Source organism: Vicia villosa, unplaced genomic scaffold (assembly GCF_029867415.1).
Source record: "Vicia villosa cultivar HV-30 ecotype Madison, WI unplaced genomic scaffold, Vvil1.0 ctg.000759F_1_1, whole genome shotgun sequence".
Taxonomy (NCBI): domain Eukaryota; kingdom Viridiplantae; phylum Streptophyta; class Magnoliopsida; order Fabales; family Fabaceae; genus Vicia; species Vicia villosa.
Window position 1 is genome coordinate 121,709 of NW_026705340.1, and position 25,601 is coordinate 147,309.

General features: G+C 34.4%; 3 protein-coding genes and 1 pseudogene across 4 annotated transcripts; all 4 read right to left on the reverse strand.

Moving 5' to 3' along the window:
• LOC131631032 (potassium channel AKT2/3-like) overlaps positions 1-1,651 on the reverse strand; it is a 52,271-nt pseudogene extending 50,620 nt beyond the window's left edge.
• Positions 1,353-4,790, reverse strand: LOC131631042 (succinate dehydrogenase subunit 3-1, mitochondrial-like). Its single transcript, XM_058901800.1, has 5 exons — positions 4,435-4,790; positions 4,154-4,245; positions 2,160-2,249; positions 1,637-2,078; positions 1,353-1,520 (listed from the first exon to the last, which is right to left on the reverse strand). The coding sequence occupies exons 1-4, from the start codon at positions 4,592-4,594 to the stop codon at positions 1,680-1,682; spliced, it is 741 nt and encodes a 246-aa protein (XP_058757783.1). The 5' UTR covers positions 4,595-4,790; the 3' UTR covers positions 1,353-1,520; positions 1,637-1,679.
• A 1,161-nt stretch (positions 4,791-5,951) lies between these two features.
• On the reverse strand, positions 5,952-7,142 carry LOC131631044 (uncharacterized). Its single transcript, XM_058901803.1, has 2 exons — positions 6,776-7,142; positions 5,952-6,643 (listed from the first exon to the last, which is right to left on the reverse strand). Exons 1-2 carry the CDS (start codon positions 6,942-6,944, stop codon positions 6,471-6,473), a joined length of 342 nt encoding a protein of 113 aa, XP_058757786.1. The 5' UTR covers positions 6,945-7,142; the 3' UTR covers positions 5,952-6,470.
• A 122-nt stretch (positions 7,143-7,264) lies between these two features.
• Positions 7,265-24,415, reverse strand: LOC131631043 (DENN domain and WD repeat-containing protein SCD1-like). 2 transcript variants are annotated; one of them, XM_058901801.1, is made up of 31 exons: positions 23,899-24,415; positions 23,643-23,736; positions 22,046-22,247; positions 20,863-21,004; positions 20,677-20,777; positions 20,096-20,159; positions 19,618-19,731; positions 18,693-18,913; positions 16,077-16,131; positions 15,905-15,988; positions 15,067-15,262; positions 14,844-14,973; positions 14,026-14,068; positions 13,898-13,942; positions 13,691-13,766; positions 13,493-13,566; positions 13,365-13,415; positions 12,283-12,440; positions 12,127-12,174; positions 11,330-11,387; positions 11,134-11,217; positions 10,555-10,816; positions 10,260-10,459; positions 10,115-10,179; positions 9,897-10,020; positions 9,625-9,806; positions 9,451-9,522; positions 9,015-9,175; positions 8,843-8,884; positions 8,252-8,460; positions 7,265-7,650 (listed from the first exon to the last, which is right to left on the reverse strand). In XM_058901801.1, exons 1-31 carry the CDS (start codon positions 24,070-24,072, stop codon positions 7,555-7,557), a joined length of 3,627 nt encoding a protein of 1,208 aa, XP_058757784.1. In that variant the 5' UTR covers positions 24,073-24,415; the 3' UTR covers positions 7,265-7,554. The 2 variants fall into 2 exon arrangements, with proteins under 2 accessions (XP_058757784.1, XP_058757785.1); XM_058901802.1 differs by having other exon boundaries at positions 22,046-22,257; positions 23,899-23,929.
• Positions 24,416-25,601: the final 1,186 nt, after the last annotated feature.

The following is a 25,601-nucleotide window of genomic DNA, read 5'->3' on the forward strand; positions in this document are numbered from 1 at the left end:
AGCATCACACACATCACATAAATTCATATAACAGAATTTTTACACCTCTATGCTCTGCACAATAATTCTTGCACAACATCTTTGCTAGTAATAAAAAATACTATAACAAGTGTTTAATTTTGATACATTATCAGTGTAAAATTTGACCCCCATCAACAAATCACTACCAATCATATATATGACTTGAGACGAAATTATTATTAAAGTCAAATGTTTTTAATGATTTAGCAATTACGATCAATTGACATTGTAAAAATCATTAGCGAGACCATATAAATTAAGACCATGTTTGGATGAACAACCTAATTAAGCACATATAGACATGACATGATATAAGCAGTTCAATAGATAAGTAAGTTCAATCAATTGAATCCAAACATGACCTAAATCCATATAACAAAAGAAATAGAGCAGAAAATTGAAGTACCTTGCCGACTTTAGCGACTTCCAAAGAAGCTTTTTCGAGAATAAATATAACACCTGGTTTCTCACTGTTGAATTTGAGCTTTAGAGTGAAGAACAGATATGATCACCTTCTCTAACACATGCACTCGATTCATAAACAAACAAGCCCCCCAAAAAAATTCAAACTCTTACATATACTACTAATTTCTACCAGTTTAAAACAAAAAGGAAGAAGAACATTTAAAGTAGTAACATATTGCTTTTTATTAAACTTGAAATATTCAATCCACTAATTATATGGACAGAAACCACGTAGTAGCTTAATTTCATATGTCGATATTGTTATCTAGATCTTCTACATCCACATTTATATCCATAGGTTCCATACTATAATAAAGAGCAGTTCCTGTGCATTTAAACAAATAAAACAGTATCAATTATGAATCAAAGAGACCTAGTCCTACAAACATACAAACGTTACACGTCAAAATTAACAGGGACAGAACATGACAGCCCCCCAATTAAGAGTCTCAATCTCAAATTATCACAATAAAACACAAACAAAACAATAACCATTCAAGATATGACATGATAAAAAAACACAGATTCTAATCCAAATCAAAACTAAAGAACATTGAAGTTTTCAAAAAGCAAACCCCAAATAACGGGGTGTGAAGCCTCCACTAGGGAGGAAAAGGGGTTCCAAAAAATGGAGGAGAAAACCCTAATAGGAGGTTCATACGGAAGAAGGTAGAGAGAAGGGAGAGCTTCTATCTTTAGAATGTGGTGCTATTTGTTTCATGTACATAAAAAGGATATAAAACTGTAAAGAATGCCTTGAATAAAATAAATTTTCATCAACATCAGACAAATGAGATAATGTATTTCATGAGTCACTAAACTCAAATGCTTTATCGAATACGACAATTACTTGCAACTTGAGGGGGTGCAAAAATATACATCACTGAAATCTTAGATGCAAAACAAATATAGTTATGCTCAGCATTAAGCAAGAAATTCTAAGTTATTATTATTTTGGTAATAGCAAAACTACATAAAGCAGATTAACAGTGCTCGACGGATGAAGTCTGATGACATGTGCAAGCAAGTTCCACCTGAAAATATGACATTAATCTATGTCAAAAACAAGGTACTGAAGCATAATTTCCAAAAGCTGAATAATTGTTTTACAACCAAGAAAAATCAAATATGAATGAAGAGATAAAATTACCTCAGGATCAAACATACTGCTTAGATATCAGTTGACTTTGATATCATAGAAATAAGTGACGAATTGTACTATACAGATGATAGGACATGGCTAAGGCAGAAATCTCAACTGCGAGTAGGTGGAGTTTTGATGAATAGAATACAAACTGGTAGAATGAATCATAGGTGAGAGTAACCAAACCCAACTTCATGTATATCATATAAAAAAGCAAGGTGACAGCTGCTAGGAAAGCTCCTGCAATTCTATTGCAAATTGAAAGAGTTGAAGAAAGCTGGGGCTGATAAAGAGGAAGATGAGGGGATAACGGGCGAAAACCGGAAGGTGGCTTTATCTCACTGGTTTTACTTGAGATGTCACTCACATAACGTCTCTGACCAACTAGTCCCAACGTGTCAGCAGCCGTGCTTCTCTCAAAGTTTCTAGCCATCAGAGTACTGACTCCCTATTGAAATGTAAATATTATCAACCACATCAGGAAAGCCAAATAGATTAGACTCAATTCACAGATGATAAAGTAACTCACCAATAGCATTGGACTCTTTGTAGCATAAACTTGAGTGCCATATCTAGCTCCAGCCAGCACATTAGTGTCCAATCCAAGAGCCTGGTATCTCTGACATAAGAGAACAATTCCGTGGCAATTAGAAATGTAACAGAACTAAGAAAAAATAGTGATTTTCCTTCACATTATCTGGACAATGCATTTATTTACTATCATAATATCAAGCTTTGTAATGCTTGCAATAACAAGACACGAGTCTCAATAATCTAAGAAAGACTAGATAATTGAGAGATGCACAGAAGAAAAAGTGGGAAATCTGGTTCCAGTTGTTAGAATTGTTATTTGTCCCCTTTCCTTTCCAATAGCCAATAATCATGTGCAATACAGGGCCTGTTTGGATAAATAACTTATTTGAATGCTAATGACATAAGAGCTAATCGTATAAGAGCTTATATTGAATTAATTAATTGTGTCTGGATGTGCATTGGGGAGTGCGTACAGAAAAACAAGCGTTTGAATAGTAATTTTAAATTTAAGAAAATTACTATTCATCTTTCACATATTCAAATTTCTGCAAAAATAGTATAAGAAATCGTGATATATCACAATTTGTTGATTAAATAGTCAGATTTTTGGAATGGACATTCAAGAAAGTAACAAAATAAAAAGAAAGCAAATCCCATCATATTTTAAATTTTAAAATGGAAAGATGAGAATAATTAATATGCAGACCATGTATTATAGCACATATAAATTATAAAGAATATAAAGAATATGAATGGAATCAAATTTCAAAATCTCAGGGTACTAGTACTAACTTTTCAAGTAAAAAACTATACTAGTGCTAAATTTCACAATCTCTTTTAAGTTTGGTTTCTCCTTTTCTAACTCGTTTACACAATCATTTAAGAGAAATCCCAATAGCAGAAGCACTAAGGCAAAATATTAAAGTTCAAAAGAGACTGGAAAAGCAGCTAGAGGTACTCTGTCATATTTTACCTGCATTATATTACTACATCCTTGTATCTAACTAGTGAATTTCTAACCAAGTTAAGTTAACCATTCAATTCTAAAGAATCTTAATTCACTTGTAAAAACTACTTCCTAGCCAATTGCTACAAAAGAAGTTACAAATGAGAATAGAGTCTCAAGGGAAGTATTTGCAGGCAGTGTTTCAGAAAGCACGGAGAAGTATTTCTTCCACATTTGGATAAGGAAATCTTGAAGAACCAGAAGCTCAATTGGCTAAATTCAATACATACTTATCAAATTTCATGGAAAACATGAATAAAGATAGTAAAAAAAACATAATAGACATAAACGAATTTGATAATAATAACCATAGCTCGGCTTCTAATTATCAATAAGTACTAGACACAGAAGAAAATAAGGAACCAAAGATGATTCAACATAGATAGACTATAGCATTAAAGATGGCAATGAAATTGTATCTCTCATATAACAATTCATATTAATAGAAGAACTTGGAATATAAAAAATATACCAATGCAAAACTGTTGATTAAAAGTTTCCTTCCATAATTATTGACAAACAAGAACATTAATAAACACCCTGCTTTTCCACATTAATTAAAAATCATTCATTTTCAAAACAAAACATCTCATCAGTTAATTGTAATGTAGAAACAGCAGGAACACCTTGTTGCGGTTTGTTAGAATTCCCCTACACTATTGCCTATAGCAGCAGCCACAAAGTTAGAGAACTAAGAAGCACGGATACCGAAAACACGACATCGACAATGACACATCAACACCAATAATAATTTGAAAAATGAATAAATTAAACGTAATCACAAGTATTGATGTCGCTATCAGACGCCGACACCGACACGAATACACCTTTTTTTCAGAGGTAACATTATATAAGCAATTATGAGTCAAAGGTGCCTACAACATATTTCACTCCATTTACTATAGCTAAAAATTTAAAATCACTTTATAAAACACAAAAAAAAAAAAAAAAAAAACACGCAAGTGATGAAAAAATACACGTACCAAAGAATTGATGACATTAGAATCGCCACCAAGCTTACTCTCCGGATTTTGGGGGAAACCAGGCGTGTATCCCTTGGTAGGGTTTTCTTCCGCTGAAATAAAATAACATGCACATTCAAAGAAATGAGAAATCAGAACATGAAAACTCAGCATCAGCTAATAGAAACAAACGATTCGAAAACAAAATGGAAATACGCATAATAATATATTTAACGATGAAGTAAAATAATAAAATAATTGAAGTAATTGCAGAAATGATCAAGAGATTGAAGAATCGGTACCGTTGGGGAGAGTAGCAGAGTTGCGTTGAAAGAGTTCGGTGGCGGCGGGAGAGATGGATCCGATCTGGTTGTTGGAGCGGGGGATGGAAGAGAAGGCTCTAGAAAGAGAAGAAGAGGAAGATAATAGCTTAGATTTGCTTGATCGGAGGAGATAAGACATGGTGGTTGATGAATTGAGAGAGTGAGAGTGATTGTAAGTGGAGGAATCGACGGAGGAGCGAGCGCCCAGTGAAACAAAGGAATCCGCAAGAAAATGAATACAGAGAGAACGACGAGGTGGATATTGGGGGCGTGTGGAAGACGAACTCGGAATAGGGTCACGTGCTAACCGTGTTTAAAAATCGGAGGTCTGACCGGACGGTTCAATTGAAAACCAAAACATTGGCGGGTCCAAGCTGGTTGATTAATTAAGGTTCTGTTTGGCTGACTTCTTGTAATCTTTGATTTATCTTCTACTTTAAAAAAGAAGGTTAAAAAATATTTAAAATATTTATTATAAAAAAATGACTTTTATTTTATGAATAATAATATAATTTATGGAACTTCTAGATGAAAGTAATTTTATAATAATTTTTAAAAATATTTACTTGTATATAATTATATATTTACGAATGTCACAATTTTACTATCACATTATTATATATTACTTTTTAATTCTTCATTGCAACATACATTTTCATAATTTTTCTTATATTATTTTATTTTATCTAATTCCAAAAAATACTATTATTTATTCCCATGCCAACATTATATTTCATATCTTTTCAAATATTTATAAAAAAATATTTATTTTATTTTCTTAACATATTTTATATCTTTTAATAATATAGTAGTTTTTATTTTAATTTGAATCCATTTTGAGTAAAATATTTCTACACATATATTTAATTGGCTAAATTACAGTTTTTGTCCCCATAATTTGACACTTTCACGATTTTGGTTCCCCTATTTTCTTTTTAAACAGTTTTGGTCCCCCATCCCAATTTTGAACCAACTGGTCATGTACTGTTCATGTACGGTCATGTACTGTTCATGTACGGTTCATGTACGGATTTGTTTATGAACAAAATTGGAATAGGGGTCTAAAACTGTTTAAAAAGAAAATAGGGGGACCAAAATCGTGAAAATACCAAAACAAATGGACTAAAACAGTAATTTAGCCATTAATGAAATATAATAATTAATTATGAAGTGTTGAAGGTGATTAATAAACGCACATATATTAAAGACAATTTTAATAATAAAACAAAATTGATTAATAAAATATAAATTGATAAATTTATGAAATTAATTAATCACATAATTTTATATCAGCACCTCTTATTCTAAAAAAAATAAAAAATAAAAAATATACATTTTATTAAAATATTATTTAATTATTATAATATTAAAATAGGTATAGTATATGAATGAGGTGTAGGAATATCATTTTTCTTTTTCTATCATATGCTCAAATCTATGATTAGTGATTCCATATTTTATTTTTTTTGAGCAAAGCAAAACTAACTTCTTTCATTATTAATTAAAGATTCAATACAAAGAGGAACATTATAGATACGACTACGTATAGCTCAAGAATTGGCCGCCTTTGCTAACGAATGAGCAACCATATTCGCTTGACGTTTAACAAAACCAACCTCAAAGTTTGGATAATTAGCTAAAAGCGACTGAATGAACTTAATAAGAGTAGAAAACTCCGACACTCCTGTGATATTGGAATGGATAGCTTGTACCACCCGAAGCGAGTCACTTTCGAAAGTAGCTTGGGTAATGTTCATAGATATAGCTTGTTGAATACCCTCTTTAAGAGCTATAGCTTCCGCTTCAATGATAGAAAGCGTCCCTGGATCCCACGCCACACCTGCACTTAGAAAATCACCGGAGCTATTCCGAAAACACCAACCCCGATTAGATGTTCCACAAATATTGTTGAAACCCGCATCCACATTACACTTATACCGACCCGAATCCGGAGGGATCCAAAGAATTTCGTGATGCTGCCCGGAATCAACTCCACCCGGCTTTTGAACTTCAAACTATTCCCGCCACTTGTGGAAACCCAACCAACCTAGCTTCGAAGCCTCCTCCTTCTCATTATTCCAAATACACTCATTTCTATTTCTCCACATAACCTCCATCATCACCGCCACTCTACCAGCAGTTTTCCTATCCTCTTTGTCGCATATGTCACCAAAAAGCGACTTTACATCTGGAAAGGAATTCAAACGATGATCAATGATACTACTCAACCCTGCTGATTGCCAACATTGGTTTGTAACAGAACAACCAAAGAAAATATGCCAAGTATCTTCCAGATTATTTACACAAAAAGGACACTCACCCGGGCACTGAACATGATGCTGACGAAGACGGGCTCTATTTGGAAGACAATCTTGACAAATTCTCCATAAAAGATGTTTTACTCTGGGAGGAGCCTTAATACCCCAAAGATTACTCCAAAATGTCGTCACATCCGAATTTCCACTTTGCCTCCGCATATTCCTCCACATACGATACCCCGATCTCACACTATAGCAACCATTCTCCTCTGCTTGCCATACCAATCTATCCTTCGTAACTTCTTCCACCAGTGGGACATGAATAATATCTTCGATCGCTGTGTAGTCAAACAAATCACGTAATAATCGCAATATCAACAAAACACGAGTGGCGGATATGAATCAATTTCTCAAAAACCTTTGCCGTGTTCAATAAGTGGTTTGTTTAATAATTTCCAAATTTAACGCATAACAAGAATCTTGATTTGAACAAAGTAACAGTAAGATTCATTGCAAAATCAATTGGGATTAATTCTTCACAATTAACTAAATTTATCCACACTAACAAAAATTGTTCTTCATCAAAGTTATGTACATTCCGGATACATGAACCTCTAACCACGGTACAAAGACAAAGACGTGAATGCAGCAGAGATTATCACAGCCAAACTTGGATTCCAAGCTTAAGATTCGTCTGAGATATCTTGCATATTCTGTACTTCACCAGTAAATAAACAAAAAGTGGAGAAAACACCCTTCAATGGGTGCCTAGCTTTTCACTAAAACAACACTGTTACAATTACAAACATGAACATTACATTCATATATCTATCATTCAGGCTCAAATATTTATGGTTGCATCCCATAGTCTTAGAAGCCCATTACGACCACCACTGCATATCCTTTTCCTCTCTAAGTCTGAAGCAATGCACCTTACCTGAATGTCATAAAACAGGCAAAGTCAGCCCAGAAAAATAACAAATGATGATAAAGAGAAAGAATTAAACATGCATACAATAACATTCCCCAGCCAGGCAGCCACTTATGTCTAGCAAAAATGTGTTCTCAAGTACTGATGCTAATTAAAGTAATCCGCAATAAAGTTTATTCATATAGATTGTCACTGAAAGGAATGGTTTCATGGAGAGATTGAAATATATTTAATTTTTTTACTTAATATGTAAAGGAGTGATGTGGTTACTAAAGTAACTTCAACAATCTCAAGGATAATCATCTAGAGAAATAGCAAAAGTGGTAGTAGTAGTAGTAGTAGTAGTAGTAGTAGAGATAATGTGATGATAAATACAGTTACATCAGGCGTGTAGAAATTAGTGTATGAACTTGGCAAGTTAATCTTGGAGGCAAAGAATATCATAACAGAATTATATCTAAAAACATTACCAGGGAAAAAAACTATATTTTGAACCATACCTATTTTGGGGCATGAAAAAGAAATATATATATATATATATGCATACATTTAAAATTATTTAGTCAAAAGAAATTTGAAACTATATGACAACCAAAAAACCGCATACCATAGCTACTGTTTTTTGTGGTGTTCTGTACAGCTGCCAACCAGCCATCTTTGACCCGGGGCCAGAAAAACTACCAAGTCTCTCTTGGGGCCGATGAAAGAGAGAAAGAGAATTATCTGCCGCTCCAATTCCTAACCAGTGCTCCCCGGCATTTATAGATAATATGGCAGCGTTGTGAATTGTTACATTTTTTGCACACCTTATACCTCCTGCACATTCAATGAATACAATGTTATTAGGTGATAAATTTCCTTTTGACAATGCACAGCAGAACTGTGGACATAAAATGACCTCTGGAATGTTATTGCATGTGACACAGCCTATGTATTTCTTAGAAAAATGCTTCTTTGAATTTGCAAGATCAAGTCACTATACATGTGGACTGGCAGTACTATGATAGTATTTTACAATGACAGGCGTAGTTATATGAATAACTGCAGGTTAAGCTACAACAAACGATACTATTTAACATATTGGTGTTTCTAGGTCAAATTGACATTAAATAGCCTGTATATTTGCAACAAAAACAGAAAAACAGAAGCTAAATGCCAGGAATCAAAATAGCTTGTAACATTAACGAGGCTGCCATACCATCATCATTTTCCCAAAACCGCAACAGGCCATCGGTTGACCCTGCAATGGAAATTTAACCCTTCAGCAAGTTAAAACACAACAAAGAAATTCTCTTCGAACAACTCTCCTCAAGAGCTGAAAAAATAAGTATAATCAAATGACACTGTAGCCAAAAATTGGATATACAAACCCGTTATTATTCCTCTATCTAACGAAGAATATTCAACACATAATACTGGCCCTGCATGGCATGCTAGGACAGCATCACATGTTCCTCGTGAAACAGACCATATTCTTGCTGTCCAATCATCACTACCGGTAATAACAGTGTCACCAACCATTCTTAATGACCTGCATTTTTATATAGAAATAGATATTTGTTTACATTTGTAAATAAAGAATTTTGTAAATTCAGTGTGTCTTAAGTTAGATCACATTACTTGTACTTATTTATAATAGTGTTACAATTAATACAATGAAGCTTACTGAATAAGCACTAACCTAGGAAGTTGTTAAGCCTAGGAATACTAACAAGTAACAATCACTCTCGAATATTTACACTGATAATTAATTCTATCAGCAAACACATAAAGTAGAAGAGAAGTAGAAATATAATTCTTGTTTACCTTATCCATTGTGTATGTCCTGAAAGTTTATGCATCTGCCTACTAGCACGAATGTCCCACATGTTGGCAACCCTATGGTCCAAGCACCGGATTAAACTCTAGATAATTAATGAATGACAAATATCTGAATCATAAAAAAGTATCTGAAGTTGTATTTTTTTGGGGGTAACATACACATCTCTTCCAGCCGCAGCCAAGATTCCCACATTGTCATCATATTCCATACATAAAACAGCACTAGAGCAACGACCAACAGTTGCAACACATCTATCAGTTCTTACATCCCACATCTTCACAGTGCCATCATGAGACGCAGTTAGCACACGCTCACCTGAGAGCGTGCGTACACAGCTGACCTACACAGTTGGTTTTTTAAATTAACTTTCAATTATCCAATGTTCATAATTTTAAAAGAATCACATTAATATTTTTAAAATTAAGAATACCGGTCCATCATGGCCTTTAAGCTCTTCTAAAAGTTGAGTTGTCTGCTTATCCCACACCAAAACAGACTTATCATCAGATCCTGACACCACCTTCCCCCGATCTGAACTTATGGCTCGGATAGTCCTATATTAAAAGTTAAGCAAGGTTATACATAACTATAGATTCAAAGATGTAAGCAATCGTACAAGAAACTTCAAGAGAGGGAGGGAGAGAGAACCTTGTATGCCCTTTTAAAGTAGCTCTGAGTTCAGAACCGCGAAGACTTGGGTCCCATATTTTAACCTGCATATTTGCACAAACTTTATGCACGTCACCTTGTTTTGGGCACAGAATGAGTCCATATCAAAGATAAAGACACTTACAGAGCAGTCTGTACTTCCACTAATAAAGAAACCAGCATCTTCACGGTCACCCACCAAATCCCATACTTCTCTCTTTGTAACACAGTGAAGAGCAGTAACGGCACCATTATGACCCCTAAGCATGCGGACATTAGTTTGAAGTTTCTTCTGCCCCCCAGAAGATAGATCTTGTTTGCGAGGAGTCCCATTCTCACTGGTGACTGAAATTATACGGAAATAGGGCAAAATGATGCTGGCAGCTTATTCAATAGTCAAGGAGGCATAATTGCACTTATAGATATGTTATAACAAGTACCTGAATTGCCTCCGTCAGATGTCCATCTACGAACTCGACTAAATGAGCTGGATCTAGATGTTGTATTTCGGCTGAACATACTTTGCACCCAGTTTCTACCAACACCGGTAGCCTCAGTTGGTTGCTGATCCTCATCTGTGGCATTTTTTGAATGTGGAGATGGCAATGCAAGTGATGACACAGACTGTGCTTTCATTGAGGTGAATCCCCAGTATCCATTTCGTAGTTGTTGGATATGAGACAAGAATCCTCTAATTTTTATCTGAATCAATCACACAAGGAACAGTTCTGTGATAAATCTTGCTATGTGCTCAAACTTTCAGTTGCACAAAATCAAGACAATAGTGACCATTAACAACTACTTTAGTGATTATTCACACCAATTATACAACCAAAAATGGAACAAGGGTGCAAATAGAAACATGCTGAGGTAGAACCTGTTATTTCTATATATACTCATAAAAGCTCTTCACCAAATCCAAAACTACATGTCTTGCAATATTAATGAATAGGCTTCCATTTACCATATATTTCAAACTTCATAAGATATATGCATTACGCAGTGAAAAAATAACTTACAAATTGTTTGGAACCGATACTATTCCTCTCTGCAATTGTTTCGATCATGTACCAAGCATCATTGTCCGGAAGTCCTAGTCCAGCCTTAATCAATACAAACGAGTCTCAGTATTTAGCATAAAATGATACAACCGACTTAAATTATATTAAAGGAGATGATATAGAAATTCAAGCACATGAACAGCCAAAACAATACCATGTGTGAAGCCAACACAACAAGCTGTGCAGTCACTAGAGATGCGTAGTTGGCTGACCTGACAAGAAAACAAATTCATAAACAATAGTCTATAGAACAATAAAGATTATAAAATTATAGGCATGTCTAATTTTTCTCAGCTTAGTTAAAATATTTGGATGCTTGTTCAGAAAGTATAAAGAGTTGAGAAAGAGGACAAAACAAAATGAGAATGCATGGGGGAGAGAGACTGTGTTTTATATGTATATTGAATCATAATACAAAGATTAATGTTAAGCAATTTACTATGTTTACATGATACTATCTATTAAAGTATAAGTTAAATTTATTAGAATATATGTCACCTGATAAAAGCACAAGAACAATAGTAAACACTCAAGTAAAACTATACTCTAATACAATCAAGCCATAACTACTAATTTACATTACGTCTTTAACATATACATCCACCCATTCATCCATAAGCAGTATTGAAATTACCATAAAAGCATAATTACCAGGATGAAAAACTCATTTCTGAGGTTGGAAGGATGAGGAAGGGGGGTGCAGGGTGAAAATACTGACGGGGATAGGAGAATGTATACAACATTTTTTCTATCCAAATAGCATCTAACCACTCATTACCCTCAATATTAGATACATAAAAGATACAAGTCGGTTTTTTAGGTAAACGTAGATAATATTCTTGAGGGTAGAAAATATACCAGTAGAAGGTAAACAATGAGGAAACTTCGTTTGAAGGAAAACATAATAAAATTAAAAATAAATAAATGTATGCAAAAAAAGTTAATCCTTACTTGTTTGAAGACTGCTCCATCAAATAGTCAAAATATCCTTCCCAAAACCTGCAAGGGAAGTGCATGAACTACGTCAAACACTCCTTTATGACCAGCTCAATATAAATTTCTGATGATAAAACGATGTAGAGATAGTTAGTTACATGCAGGCCATACCGTAGCTCCTCCCAAATAGATAGAGAAATTAGATGACGTTGGACATAGTCTGGCACATTATTATTGTCTTTCTTATACATATCGGAAGAAACTTCAAGAGCATCTCTAATGGTCAACCAGTCACTTCGTGTTGTTGCACGGTTAATAGCTGTTTTGAGCTGGAAAAAAATGAAAAAAATTGAAAGGAGACAAGTTAACAAAATATTTGAGGAAAAATTATTCACTCAATTAGAAGGGGGAGTTACTCTAAGAATTTGGACTTAAGGCCGAACTCAACACCATAAAACCGACTTGAAAGGTGAGAACTTTCTAAGCCTTGCAAACAACTATAAGAACTTCCTAAAACATATGTTTACTTTTAGAACTACACATTTTAAGCTGGACTAATACATGTGGAATGATATGAATCTCAACTCTCAACGTATCACCTCACACTAATAGGGCTATCTATCTGAAGTGTGGACAAGTGCGGTATGAGGAATCACATTTCTTAGCATAGCCTCATTTTGAAACCATGTCAAAGAAATGCTTGTCATATCATTTCCTTAACATCAAATTGAAGATTTGAAAGACAGCATTTCTGTAACCAAAACCGGGGGAATTAAATCAAAACTTCTACAATAGTAAAGGAATACAACGCACATTTAAGCCAAATATTTTCTATTCTGAAAGCTGGACCAAGTTGCACTTGAAAATAAATTATTTATAGATTTCAATGATGAATCCCGGCGAGAAATTTGAGATACTACTGTTGGCACACCAGTTTTCAAAGACCAAATATAAAAACCAATCTCGTGATTTGTAGAGCCACTAGAAAGGTAGTCTAACTAATATCAATATTGGATAATAATCCACCCTAGTGGTTTGAATATTTTGTTGTGAGGAAGGGGAGGTCAGGAAACAGGTTTGAATAATCAAGGAAGATGTAGCTCCTAAGTTTATAAGTTGACCTCAAGTTTGCTTGGTTGCATATCAAGATAGGTAGTATCACAATAAATTAATGTCATTCACAGATTTATAATCATTTATTCTTTGCAACACATATGGAGCATTAAAAAGCTTAACATAAAGAATTTGTTTACCAATTCTTTCACTGCAATAAACTGTTCTTCGGTGAGCTGACAGTGCCAACCCTGATAGAAAGTTCCAGCGTAAGCTTTCGTACCAGGAAAAAAATAATTATCAGTGTTATCTGATTAAAGCTACTAACCGAATGCATATGCTCCCTTATACATTCAACAAATCCACTACCACCAATTCCTTCCGCATCAGATTCAATCAAAGCTGCAAAACCAACCATATAATCATATTTAGGTAATTGTTTCAGACACCTAATATAGAATAGTTTTTCTGGTAACAAACAAGAAATATCTGCTCCTCAAGTATTAGCAAGAGAGATGAGATCTACCAAGTATTGTTCCATATTCAAAAGATGAGAGAGGATCATCTGTGGATCCCAGTTTAAGAAGCCGCAGCCATAACCCCTGTGACAAAAATAAAACATAATATTAAAAGAGAGGAAGAAATTAAATGAAAAAAAAAATACATTTCTGCAATTTTGCGCACAAAAATTCACAGAGGGAATATATTTAATTTAAGGCATCAAAGAAGCTACCTGTAGCTTAACCTTAATGTCCAGCACCATAAGTTCTCTTTCAGCCTGAAACCATAAAGTTAATAATGTTAGGGGCCATTTGCATCAATTGGCACACAAGTAGCATTATCCTGGGGATGCTAACTTACAGCTCTCTCGAGTGGACTAAGATTATCTGCTAAAGGATCCTTACTGCTCAACACAGGAAAAAAAAATGTTAAAGGATCCTTACTGCTCAACACAGGAAAAAAAATTAAGATATAGACACAGAGAAAATACAAATATTCCAAGGTGATAGGATAGAAAAGATTGGGACATTAGTTAGAGACAGTAAAATTGCTCAGCTAGGTAGTTAGAGGGAATTTTTTACATAATAAATAGAAAGATGCAAGTGTAGAGGGAACATTCAAATTTATTAGCATTAACTAAACAGAGCCATGGCTCAGTCATAGGGTGAAAGAAACTCTTGGAGAAAAGATTTTTCTATATTCCTAGTCAATAAAATTGTTTAGTTCATATAATTGTTTCCATCAATTCCTCATTTCTCTTGCCTTGATTCTTAATACAAATTCTTCTTCTCATCACAGATAGGGGTGGAAATAGGCCAGGCCGACTAACAGGACCCTAGCCTATACAGGCTCAGGCTCAGGCTCAGGCCAGGCTTTGTTTTTTTTTTTAAATTGAAAAGGCATAGGCTTTTTTATAAGCCTATTTAGTTAAAAAGGCTATGCCCCAAGCCATAAAAAATATCTTTTAAGCCTATCAGGCCGCCCTATTTAAATAAATATGAATAATCTTTTTATCATAGAGAGAGAACATAAAAGCTAAGAGTAAATTATATTTACTTCTCAGGGGATGGGAGGGTAGATTTTAAGATAAGAAGTAAGGAAGTGCAATCTGGCCTCCCTTAGGGGAGAGAAGAGTGTAATTTTCTATAAAAAACCCTTTCTGGCAATGCTAGCATTACCTTGGAGTATGCCTTCCTGAGTACTCAAAGGCATTACTAATGGTTGCAAGAATCTGCTTCCTCTTTTCTTCTTGCTCTTCCGTTCTGATGTTTGATGGAAATCTATTATAAGTATATTTGGCTCCAGATTCTGAAGACAAGAGAAGTGAAAACTAGATCCAGTTTAGTGTAAATTCACAATTTCATTCAGCTGGAAAAATTGGAGATAAATAATTTGTTTCACCTGATTTTCCAACAGCAGAATCTGTTACTGTTAAAATCTCAGGCTCTACCGAGGATGAAGGAAAAACTGACATAGGGTTTTGACCCCTTCCAATTGCATCTTGTAGCTTATCAAGAACAGTATTGTTATTTTCATCGAAACCAACCCCTCTCTCCAAATAATCCAAGAAACCATGGGAGTCAAGGAACTGAGCTATCTGCAAAAATCAAATTTGAAATTAGTATGAAGGCAGAAAAAATTTACAATGATATGAAGAATACTTTTAGAATTTGGGGGTATAGGCCTAACTTGACTCCAAAAGCTAGATCCAGTGCAGAGAATTGTTCAAACCTTATAAGGACTACTTTGGCCATATCTCTAATCGATGTGAGATCTCAGCACACCCTATCACATTTAGAACATGATATCTGGAGAGTGGACAAATGAGGGTGGCCATTAATATCACCCTCGTGCCTAGAATTTAACATCTAGAGTGTGGACAAATATGGGAAACACAATAACGGATCTAGAATAATTCCAGTATCACCTTACAATTTGAGCTTGAGGCCAAACTCAGCCCCAAAATTTTGCATTGGGGGAGGGGGTATTGTTTAAGCCTTATAATGACCCCTTTGCCCATATATCTTGTTGTTGTGAGATCTCAACAAATACAATTAGCATTTCATTCATAAATCATCAAGCAAAGAGAATCTGACCATGAAGACGAATCTTCACTATTACTTTTATGAGACCACCACAACAGCAAATAAATATAATCATGATAAGGATCATTTGAGACATTGGTATTTGCCATCATTGCTAATTGGAGAATATAGTCCTTGTTATGACCTAAAATTACCATGGGCTCCGAGGGTTGGTTGGTAGATCGAGACCGCTTCTTTAAAAAAGCTTGGGTGTTGAAGACTTGAGTAGCACTATTTTCCTGAAGCCAAAAAAAATGGTAAGTTCATAACAAAGTGTTCAATGGAAGCTGGAAAACCAAACCATTGAAACGGAGGAAAAATTCATACAAGAAAATTGCGATAACCAGTTAAAAATGTTGCAAAGAACTTTAGGAATATCATCCTGCAAAAAACAAAATGACAATACATCAGACTAAACACAATTTATTGCGCTACCAACATCTCTGGTTTGTTAATATGAATGCAACGCAAATGGAAAATTTATTTGTCCACAATTGTCGATGCCTATTTTGAGGATAGACCACAGACATACAGAGTCTAATAGAAAGAACAAATCAATCAATAAACAAACAAACCATGAGTTGGTGTTCATAAAAGTTTTACCACTTAAGCTCCGTGACAATCTCGTTAGTTCATCAGTCTAGCTTATAGAATAAAAGTGATAACTTTCATTACTCGCTTTTAAATAACTACCTAGTTTTGATCCCATATTATCTTAATGTTTACTTTTTTTTAAATGAAAAAAACACGCACTAATTTCTCCTTAATTTGAATTTGATAAATAACAAACTCAATAAGCAAAACAATGATACAAATCAACATATATGTGGAACCATCTCACTGCTAAACTTCAACTATTAACCGTCCTTTGTCTTAAGGTGACTGAAGATGATTCCATAAGACATTAATATAGAAATTTTACTATACAGATTTTCTTTTGACGAAACTAAACAGACTACCAATTTCTTAGAGGATAAGATTCAACTATCATTAAGTTAGTTGAACCCTCCTAGATAGGTTTTAATTGATTCTGATACATTGCACTTACGCTACACCTGCTGTACAGTACCCATCCCTCTGTCTAACTAATCCCTAAAACTTAGGAACTAACTAACAGAAAGTTAGTGTTAGACTTCTTATTATGGCAGTTATGGATAGTTATTTCTATTGATGTCTGTCAGTGTTAGACTTCTTATTATGGCAGTATGGGTAGTTATTTCTATTGATGTCAGATATGTGTAGCAGTTATGGGTTATGTGTGTTTCTGTTTTAGAATAAATAGAGAAAGGAAGGGAGAAACTGATTATGGGATAGTTTTTGAATGGTTTTGGGAGAGAGAGCCAAGCTCTCGAATTATTGGAGGGAGAGACAAAGACTCTCAAATTTCTTGGATTAGTTTATGTGTGAATTATGTATTCTCTAGTGTTTGTAATTATGTGTTCGTTGTAAACATATTTTGCCATAAATAAAAGTCACTTTCTACTGTTAATTTTATTTTGGTACTAGTTTCTATCAGTTAGGCTTTGAGCTGTCATTTGATCTATAAATAGATCTATCACCTTGTAATTACAAGGAATTCGAATTGTCGATATATGGGACTTGGTTTTTCCAATATACCCCCTTAGGGATTGGCGTGCATATTAAATGGTGAGGGGTCCAATCGATAAGCTATTGATATCATATTAGAATTAGAGTATGGTCTAACTCAGCCCTACAAAACCGACTTGTAAGGTGAGGGGTGTCCCTCTATATAAACTCTTTAAAGACTCTATATGTAACCAATGTGAGACTTGAGATTACAATCAAGATTATTTACTTATACTAAAAGCTTTCAATCAAGATCCTAAAAGATTACAGAAATAGGAATAAATGAAAGTAGATAAGGGAAATATCTCAACTCTTCCCCTCAAGTTGGTTCGTATACATCACATGTATCAAGCTTGGCACATACGTACGTTGTTTACAGGCCTATCAGAGACTTGGCGAAAATATCAGCCAACGGATAATTAAAGTTCACAAAGATGCAACTATTGAAAGAGAGGAAATAAAGCAATATGAGAAACATATGCAGAAACCGTGTCTCAATAGCATCATGGAAATTCTATTATATATGCACTATACATTAAAGAGCATTAATGTCAAAGGAATGTGCTAAGAACATTCTAGAGTATATTTACAAACTATTCCTATAATAATAAAATATCAACACTCCCTCAAGCTAGAGAAAATATATCATATACACCCAGCTTGCCACATTGATACAACTCCGGGTCTAAGTTATAAGCAAAAAAGACAAATCTTACGCTTATTAAGAGAGATAGTTAAGTGTATTTAATTTTCTTGATTTCACGTAAGAGATATAACAAAATTACTAATATACCCTCAATTAAATATTGGAATAGAAGCATTAAATGCACATATATTTATTGATATTTGCTTATATTTAAGGCCAAAAAATTTAGAAGACTTTTGTTTATAAATAAGACCAGAGAGAGTATATAGTTAATTCTAGATCCTCGCAGGAATTTGGTAGAAACATCTAACAACTGATCATTATTAGAATTGACAAAGTTAATGACGATGTTGCCCGTCAGGCCTAATACAATTATTAGTAATAATTACAAATATAAATTATTTACAACATAAATACTCCTAGCAAAAGAAGACTTCGCAAAAAGAAACAATGATAAATAAAGAAACATACAAATATTCATGAGAGATCGTGTGAAAGATGCATTGAAGAAATTCTAAGATACAATTATCATTGTTTGGGTTTTCTATCTGATAACTTAAGATTTAACAAGTGTCTAATCTCGACATCTCCAACAGAAAATTCAAATGGTATACATCACAGCTTTCTAGTGCAATAAAACTATTAAGAGACTCTCAAATGAAAATAATAAAGCATGGAGAGTAGTGAATAAGTTAACACCCAAACATCACCTTAGCTGAAGGTCGTGATCTTCTCCCCATTGCTTAGCCCTAAGTTTAGGAAAATGCTCAGATACACTATATATTCCAGCCTTCATTTCATCAATTCCAATTACATTGGGATGTAATAACTTCATAATCTCACCACGCAAAAAGCTGAGTTCTGGCTCAGGAATAGGTGGAATTTCCTCTGATGTAGTGATAGAATTATACTCAAGGTCCACAACAACTACCTACAAGAGGTTAAAAGACAATATTTTTTATCATGGCAAAACCCACCAACCATCATTTGAAACAAACAGAATTTGTCTAACCACTGATGACAGAGAAACGGTATTAAGCACACAATCAACTACTGAGAACTTAACACAAATAGAGTAATAGTATAAAAAAATAGCATTCCCCTATTTTGCATTTTTAAATTTGTAAACATGACAACAATAAATTGATATTTAAGCAGCATAAATTATCATCAAAATTTGTTCATATATGAAGTAAAACAATTTGTTTCTGACACGGCTGTTTGAAATCACCTATAGATAATTTTGTCTAAAGTCAGGGCTCATCATGGACATACATGCTACAGAATGTAGAAAGGCATTAGTCCCTGACTTAATCCTGTTAATAAAAAATGTCAAATGAAACTTTTGAGAATAAAATACAAAGTATTATAAAGTTGTAACTCGCTGAGGAATCAATAGAAATTACTTCTAACCACTCATAAGTATCATTGTTTCCATTACAAATAGCAAATCATTAACAATGGTAAGTTAATTTCGATTAAATGAAGAATACAAGAATTTACAGGCAACTTGTATTCAACAACTAGTTACTATATCATATACATAACTACAAGGTGAATTACTTGGTACGAAAACTGGATATTTTAGAATAAGTGCGGCAATGGTGGAGAGGAACATGAGAAGTACTGACTTACACCATCCATTGTTAGACCAGTCATATCAACACCTGAATGGAGTCCCATCATATATGGTGTTGGAGCATCAATATAATCTACTCCACTGTAAAACAGCAACGGAATGTATACATGCTTGAGAAAGAGAAATAAAAAAGCAAACATTAGAAGCAAGTCAACAAGAGGTGCCAGCATTGTAGGAAAATAGCATGACAAAAATGTGATATGCATTTTCAAGTGGGACTGTCAAATACACAGTCAAAATTTACTGGGGTGGGTGGATATTTTATCTATTTGAGGAGGTTTGCTTAAACATTGATATAGTGATTAAAAGGAAAAATGGTTGGGGTTGTTAGTAACACAAATGTAAGTCCGCCCACAGGAATTTTAGAAACAAGACCCCGTGAGCAATTAGTCATAACATCAAAGGTGGTGCTGCGATAAAAACAGGAGGGAACTGGAACTCCAGACTGGAGCACAGATGTAAAGGATCGAGTACCTGCCATCGGAATGGGTAGATTAGATGACAAATGGCCTCTGATGCAAGAGTTAGAAGTGAATACCTGCCAGAAGAAAATACAGACTAAACAATCATTTTACAACTGAGTTGAATATAGTCAAAATGACAAATTACCATAACCAAACAACTGAGATAAAATTGAGGGAGAAGGATGATCAGCTGTAATATTTACTACATCTAGAAGCTTGTCATCCACACTAATTGACCCCAAAAATAATCATGCAAGAAATATTGAAATAACAAGTACTTCAAATCTCAATGTATCGGACACTTTTATGTAAAGTAACTACCAAATTAGTGGTTAATTTAAAATAAAAGAAAAAAGAGTAGTGTATAATATAAGATGATCTAGACCACATAAATATAATAGGAGCACAAACTGTCCCATATCATCAGTATGAAGCATAGAGAAAATACATGTGAAACTTATACAATGATATTTATGATGGTGTAGATGGAAGCCAAGAAACCAGATCATTGCCACTGGGGATATCAATGTAACCCAAATGTAACTTGGATCTATCTATTTCAATACTAATTGTGATAAGTAAGAAAGGTACTTGTTAGCCCGAAGTAAAATCCTCCTCTCAAGCAGCACTGCTGTAAAAAGTCTTATTAAGTTGTCAACATCTAAACACTGTACCAGAGGCTGGAATGATATCTGCATAGAATTTAGGACAGTTGTTAATTAATGAAGCATAAGCAAGCAGCTAATAAATCCCCAAAAGGATTCTAGGAGACCATACATCAACATGGGGAAGTCCATAGTTTGGCGGAGCCTCTACAGAAAGCAGACAATTCTCAATAGCAAACAGAACTCGCTCCTTTCCAGGAGTAGGCAAAGGTACATTGGACACCATATGTGATATAATATCCCATAGAGGCTTGCTGAAATAGTTATAGAGCTGGGAACATTAAATGCAATGGAAACACAATAAAATGGATTTTTACGATTAATCTAAGGAAGCGCATTTAGCCACATTCGTAAAGCATAAACAAAACAAAATTCAGCTATATTTTGATTTCAAAAGGGAAAAATGAAGAAACCTAGTTATGTACTGATATTCTAATGAATTGAAATGAGTATTACTTTATAAACTACTGTATAGAACATACAAAAAGGCTTTGGTTTCTGTTTGTTGGAATTTCCGCGTTAATTGCGGTCCGCCCCTAGTTGCCTTAATTGCGACATTTGGCTAGCCTTCATTATAGCCCCCAACACCTGCATTGTGTCGGGTTTGAAGAGGTGGATTTAGTCCCACGTTGCTAAAAGACATGGCATGTGTTGTGTTTATAAGTGGGGTCAATCCTCACCTTACAAGCCGGTTTGCTGGTTTTGTAGGGTTGAGTTAGGCCCAACCCAAATTCTGGTATTAGAGCCTATCCTAGATTCATTGTTGGGCTTCCTGTGTCGTCCACGCTTCGGGCTCATTGAGGCCCAAGCGTGAGGGGGTGTGTTGGAATTTCCGCCTTAATTGCGGTCCGCCCCTAGTCGCCTTAATAGCGGCATTTAACTTGTCTTCATTGTAAGCCCCCAATACCTTCTTTGTGTTGGGTTTGAAGATGTGCATTTAGTCTCACATTGCTAAGAGATATGGCATGTGTTGTGTTTATAAATGGGGACGATCATCATCTTACATGCCGGTTTTGTAGGGCTGAGTTAGTGTTGTCGATGGCAGAAGGCAGATTATGGCAGAAAAATCCGCAATATCGGATGATATTTACCATAGAAGTGAGCCTGAAAACTGTCATGAATATCCTCCATAGCGGCCATGGTGCCGCTATTTGATAACACTAGGTTGAGTTAGGCCCAACCCAAATTTTGAGACTGTTGTGCAGAACATACACAAAGGTTGTCACAATCTCAATAGCTGCGGATCCATAAGAAAGCTGGTTAAGTTTTTACCATCATGGAGAAGATACACTTACCTACTTCCAGTTGGGGAGAAACATAAAACAAACAGTTCCTCTAGGGCACTCCTTAGCACACTGAAACTTGGCGAGCGTGAAACTAGACAGATGCATTTGTCAGCATAGGAATTTCCCTGTATCCTGTAGGCCTCCACAATATCTTCACAAACTGGATCGCGGAAAGAAATGCAACTAACATAGATTTTTGAACCATCGCCCTCTGTATTAAACTTTTAAGTCAATGTAATATTCAGAATACACACACCAGAAGATATAAATTATACAAGCAACCAAATTAAATTTATTGAAAGATCAAATTATGTCTCAATAATGTTTTAAAAACATGGTAAGAAAGAACATGGGAGCGTCATCACAAAAGGAAAATGTAACTGTAAGGGTGAAATGTTAAAGTATTTCGCAGATCTTAAGGTCCAACATTACTCTCTCTCAAAATATTTGTTTTGATACAACCTCATTAGATATGTATTCATTCACTTTAGAATAGTTTCTTAGTTTACTTTTTTAAAACACAATGCCTCTATTTTAAGAACCTCTCCTTTCCCTAGGATAAAATTATTTTCACAGCATCTCCCTAGCGTTAAGCATGTGGCTTCTTTTAAGGGAGTTTCCTAATATGCAGAAATTGGAAGAACAAGATTACTTTATTCCAAACAAGCAATAACACCAACAAACTATCAGTTAATGATGCATATTAGAGTAGTTAAAGTAATTAAGAGTTGTTATAGAAATTAGTTAGTTAACTTGTTCCTCAGTTAGTTGAGTTTGTTATAGAGAGCATGTGTATAAATAAGAGAACACAGAGTACAGAGCATCTTTGAATATTGAATTTGAAATTGTGAAAAGAGTATTCTCTATTGTGAAGGGGAAACCCTTGAGGAGAGATTCTCTCCTATTCTATCCCATTTTTTAATAAAATTGTTATTTCATGGTAATTCAATTATCGGGTTTCGATCACTATCACTACTAGAAATTTATTTATCCTTTCATTAGCTGTATTTTACTACTTTTCCTCCAGTAAAATTCCCATCATTAACAACACACTTCACGGCTATTTACTGCTGTATATATAGATTGTGAAATCTCCCAAGTAAATGACCTGATTATTTTATCCCCGAGACAACATGTCAACTAATAATATCACAGTTGTCAGTAAAAGAATGGACCAATATACTTAAAATCTCTAATCATATAATAACCGTACAACATGGCCTTGTACCTAAGGTTCACAACCAGGTAACTAAGTTATGAATGGACTTATTTCAGCTTATTTATTGGTATAAGTACCTGTGATACTATTTAAGAGAGCTTATGAAAACTACTTAACACAGCTTATTTCCGTAAACTCTCCATGATAGTTTATGAAAGCAACTAATAGCTTATATGAAAACACCTAATAGCTTTTGACTTTATCTTATCTCTTGTTATAGAAATAGCTTATATATATAAGCGCTTAATTAAGTATTTTATCCAAATAGTCCTAAGTTACCTAAACCTTCTATGCAGGAAGCTTTGATAAACAATGTCTAACTTCCTAAGATACTGACACCAAAATCAAAAGCAAAAATGAATACTAAAAGCAAACACAAATGCATACCGGTCAAAACAATCGGATAACTCCGCGGAAACGTGGAAGGATCGTTCGGATCAAATCCTGAAGAATGGAACTCAACACCAGCCGGCAAAACACACTGAAATCAACAATCACTTACGTCAGTACATCATCTTGAAAATAGAAGCCAAATCAGGAACGATTTACTTACATAAACTCGAATACTTCGAAATCAGAAATTCAGTATAAAAAGTGCGAAAGCAGAGGAAGAGATTCTGTTATTTGTTGATGAATTACTTACAGTTGGAAGCTGAGGAGGTGGAGGAGGGTAGAGAGTGTGAGTAGACGGTGGATACTGATCGAGAAGAGAAGGAAGGTACATCCAACCAGGACCATGGTAGCCTTTGGTTCCGTCGATAGATCGAATCTCGGGACCGATTCCACAGACGACGAAGTACTCGAAGATTCGAGCCATTTTCCGACGACGGTGAACGGAGGAGTTGCGATCTCTTCTCCCCTTTCCACACTCTGGAACCGGGAAAGAAGAGAATGCTTCAAGATCTGGTTATCGTTCTTTCTGTATCTGCGAATATGAATTTGAATTTGAATGTGAATTTGGATGTGAATGTGAATTTGGACGGTTTTTAAGTTGAATTTTGGTGTAATTAGGAAGTTGAGGTGGTTAAGTTTTTAGCTCTGAAATGTAACTCAGGTGATTGAGATTTTCTTTCCGATGAGGGATTGACTGGGAAATAGGGAAACGGGAGAAGAAAAAACGTGGAATAAAAACTTTTTATGTGTGTAAAAGGAATTGTGACAACAGAAAAAGTGTGATTAGTGTAAGAAAAAATCACATTTCCTACTATGTGAGAAAAATGAATGTTTTTTTTTAATTATTTACCATATAAGAAATAAAGATGTTTTGAAAAATATATTAGTGTTTTTTTTCTTTAAAAGACACCATTTTTTTAGAGCATTTTTTTCTATCTTTTTAGTCTCCAACTTTATCCTCTAAATCCATTTTAATCCTCTTTCTTTAAAAATGACTAATTTAGTCCCTTACGATTTCAAATAAGGTTAAACAAGTCCTTTATGTCAAATACGAACAAACAGTGTTAGACTTATAATATGTGGCAGCTGAAGTGGATTTTCATGTTAACTTTCTTCTTCTTTCCTTATAGATTATTGTTTCCCCCAAATCAAACCCTTATTCGAATATTGAAAAAAAAACACAAATTGAAACCTAAATCAAGTATATTGGTGGTTGTAATCATGAGTTTTGGTCGTAGTTCATCATCAGCAGCAAAAAATAAAAGTGATTCGGAAGTGATTAGTAGCTTGAATCTTATATGGAACCCTTTTTTGTCGTTGTGGAGACACTATTGTTCTTCAAAGGGCAAGAACCCCCAGCAATTATGGAAAGTATTTTTGGGCTTGTCAACATTTTAAGGTAATATTGTTAAAATATTGTTGTTGTTACATTGTTGAAGTACTGTTGTAGACTTATAGGTTTAAATATTACTGAACTATGTTGTTGTTAATTTGTATATGGATATAGTGATGTTAGTTGTGGATTCTTTGAATGATTCTATTATGAAGCTAGAGATGAGAAGGGGGAATTCGTGATGAAACAACAAAGCAAGATAGATGTGTTACCTAAAGAGATCGATGAAGCCAAAAAAGAGGTTGAACAATTCCACCGCACTAATATGGAATTAGAAGTTGCTTTGAAGAACATAATCAAGTGGAAAAAGTTTTGGAAGTTAATGCTTTATGTTGTGTTTTTTGTTGTAGTATTCAAGATGTTATAACTATGTACCAGCTTGATGTATCAATTGACAATCCCTGTTTCATTATATACCAGTTATGTAGTATAAATTTTGGCATGAATTTGTTGTACCAATTCAGTAATGTTACAGTATAAGTTTTGGCATTAATCATAAATAAACCTTGTGATAACTTGAATCAGTCAAGTGATAAGAAACTTGAATCATAACCAACTTG

Excerpts from the sequence above, each read along its gene's own strand:
- LOC131631042 (XM_058901800.1), bottom strand. The coding sequence starts at position 4,594 with ATGTCTTATCTCCTCCGATCAAGCAAATCTAAGCTATTATCTTCCTCT. Across the intron at positions 4,246-4,434 it reads CTCTGCTACTCTCCCCAACG|CGGAAGAAAACCCTACCAAG; the intron begins GTACCGATTCTT and ends ATTTTATTTCAG. Across the intron at positions 2,079-2,159 it reads CAAAGAGTCCAATGCTATTG|GGAGTCAGTACTCTGATGGC; the intron begins GTGAGTTACTTT and ends ACATTTCAATAG.
- LOC131631044 (XM_058901803.1), bottom strand. The coding sequence starts at position 6,944 with ATGTGGAGGAATATGCGGAGGCAAAGTGGAAATTCGGATGTGACGACA. Across the intron at positions 6,644-6,775 it reads GCATCATGTTCAGTGCCCGG|ATGTAAAGTCGCTTTTTGGT; the intron begins GTGAGTGTCCTT and ends ATTCCTTTCCAG.
- LOC131631043 (XM_058901801.1), bottom strand. The coding sequence starts at position 24,072 with ATGGCTCGAATCTTCGAGTACTTCGTCGTCTGTGGAATCGGTCCCGAG. Across the intron at positions 19,732-20,095 it reads TCTACCCATTCCGATGGCAG|CATGTATACATTCCGTTGCT; the intron begins GTACTCGATCCT and ends CTCTTTCTCAAG. Across the intron at positions 13,943-14,025 it reads TTAGTCCACTCGAGAGAGCT|GCTGAAAGAGAACTTATGGT; the intron begins GTAAGTTAGCAT and ends TTATGGTTTCAG.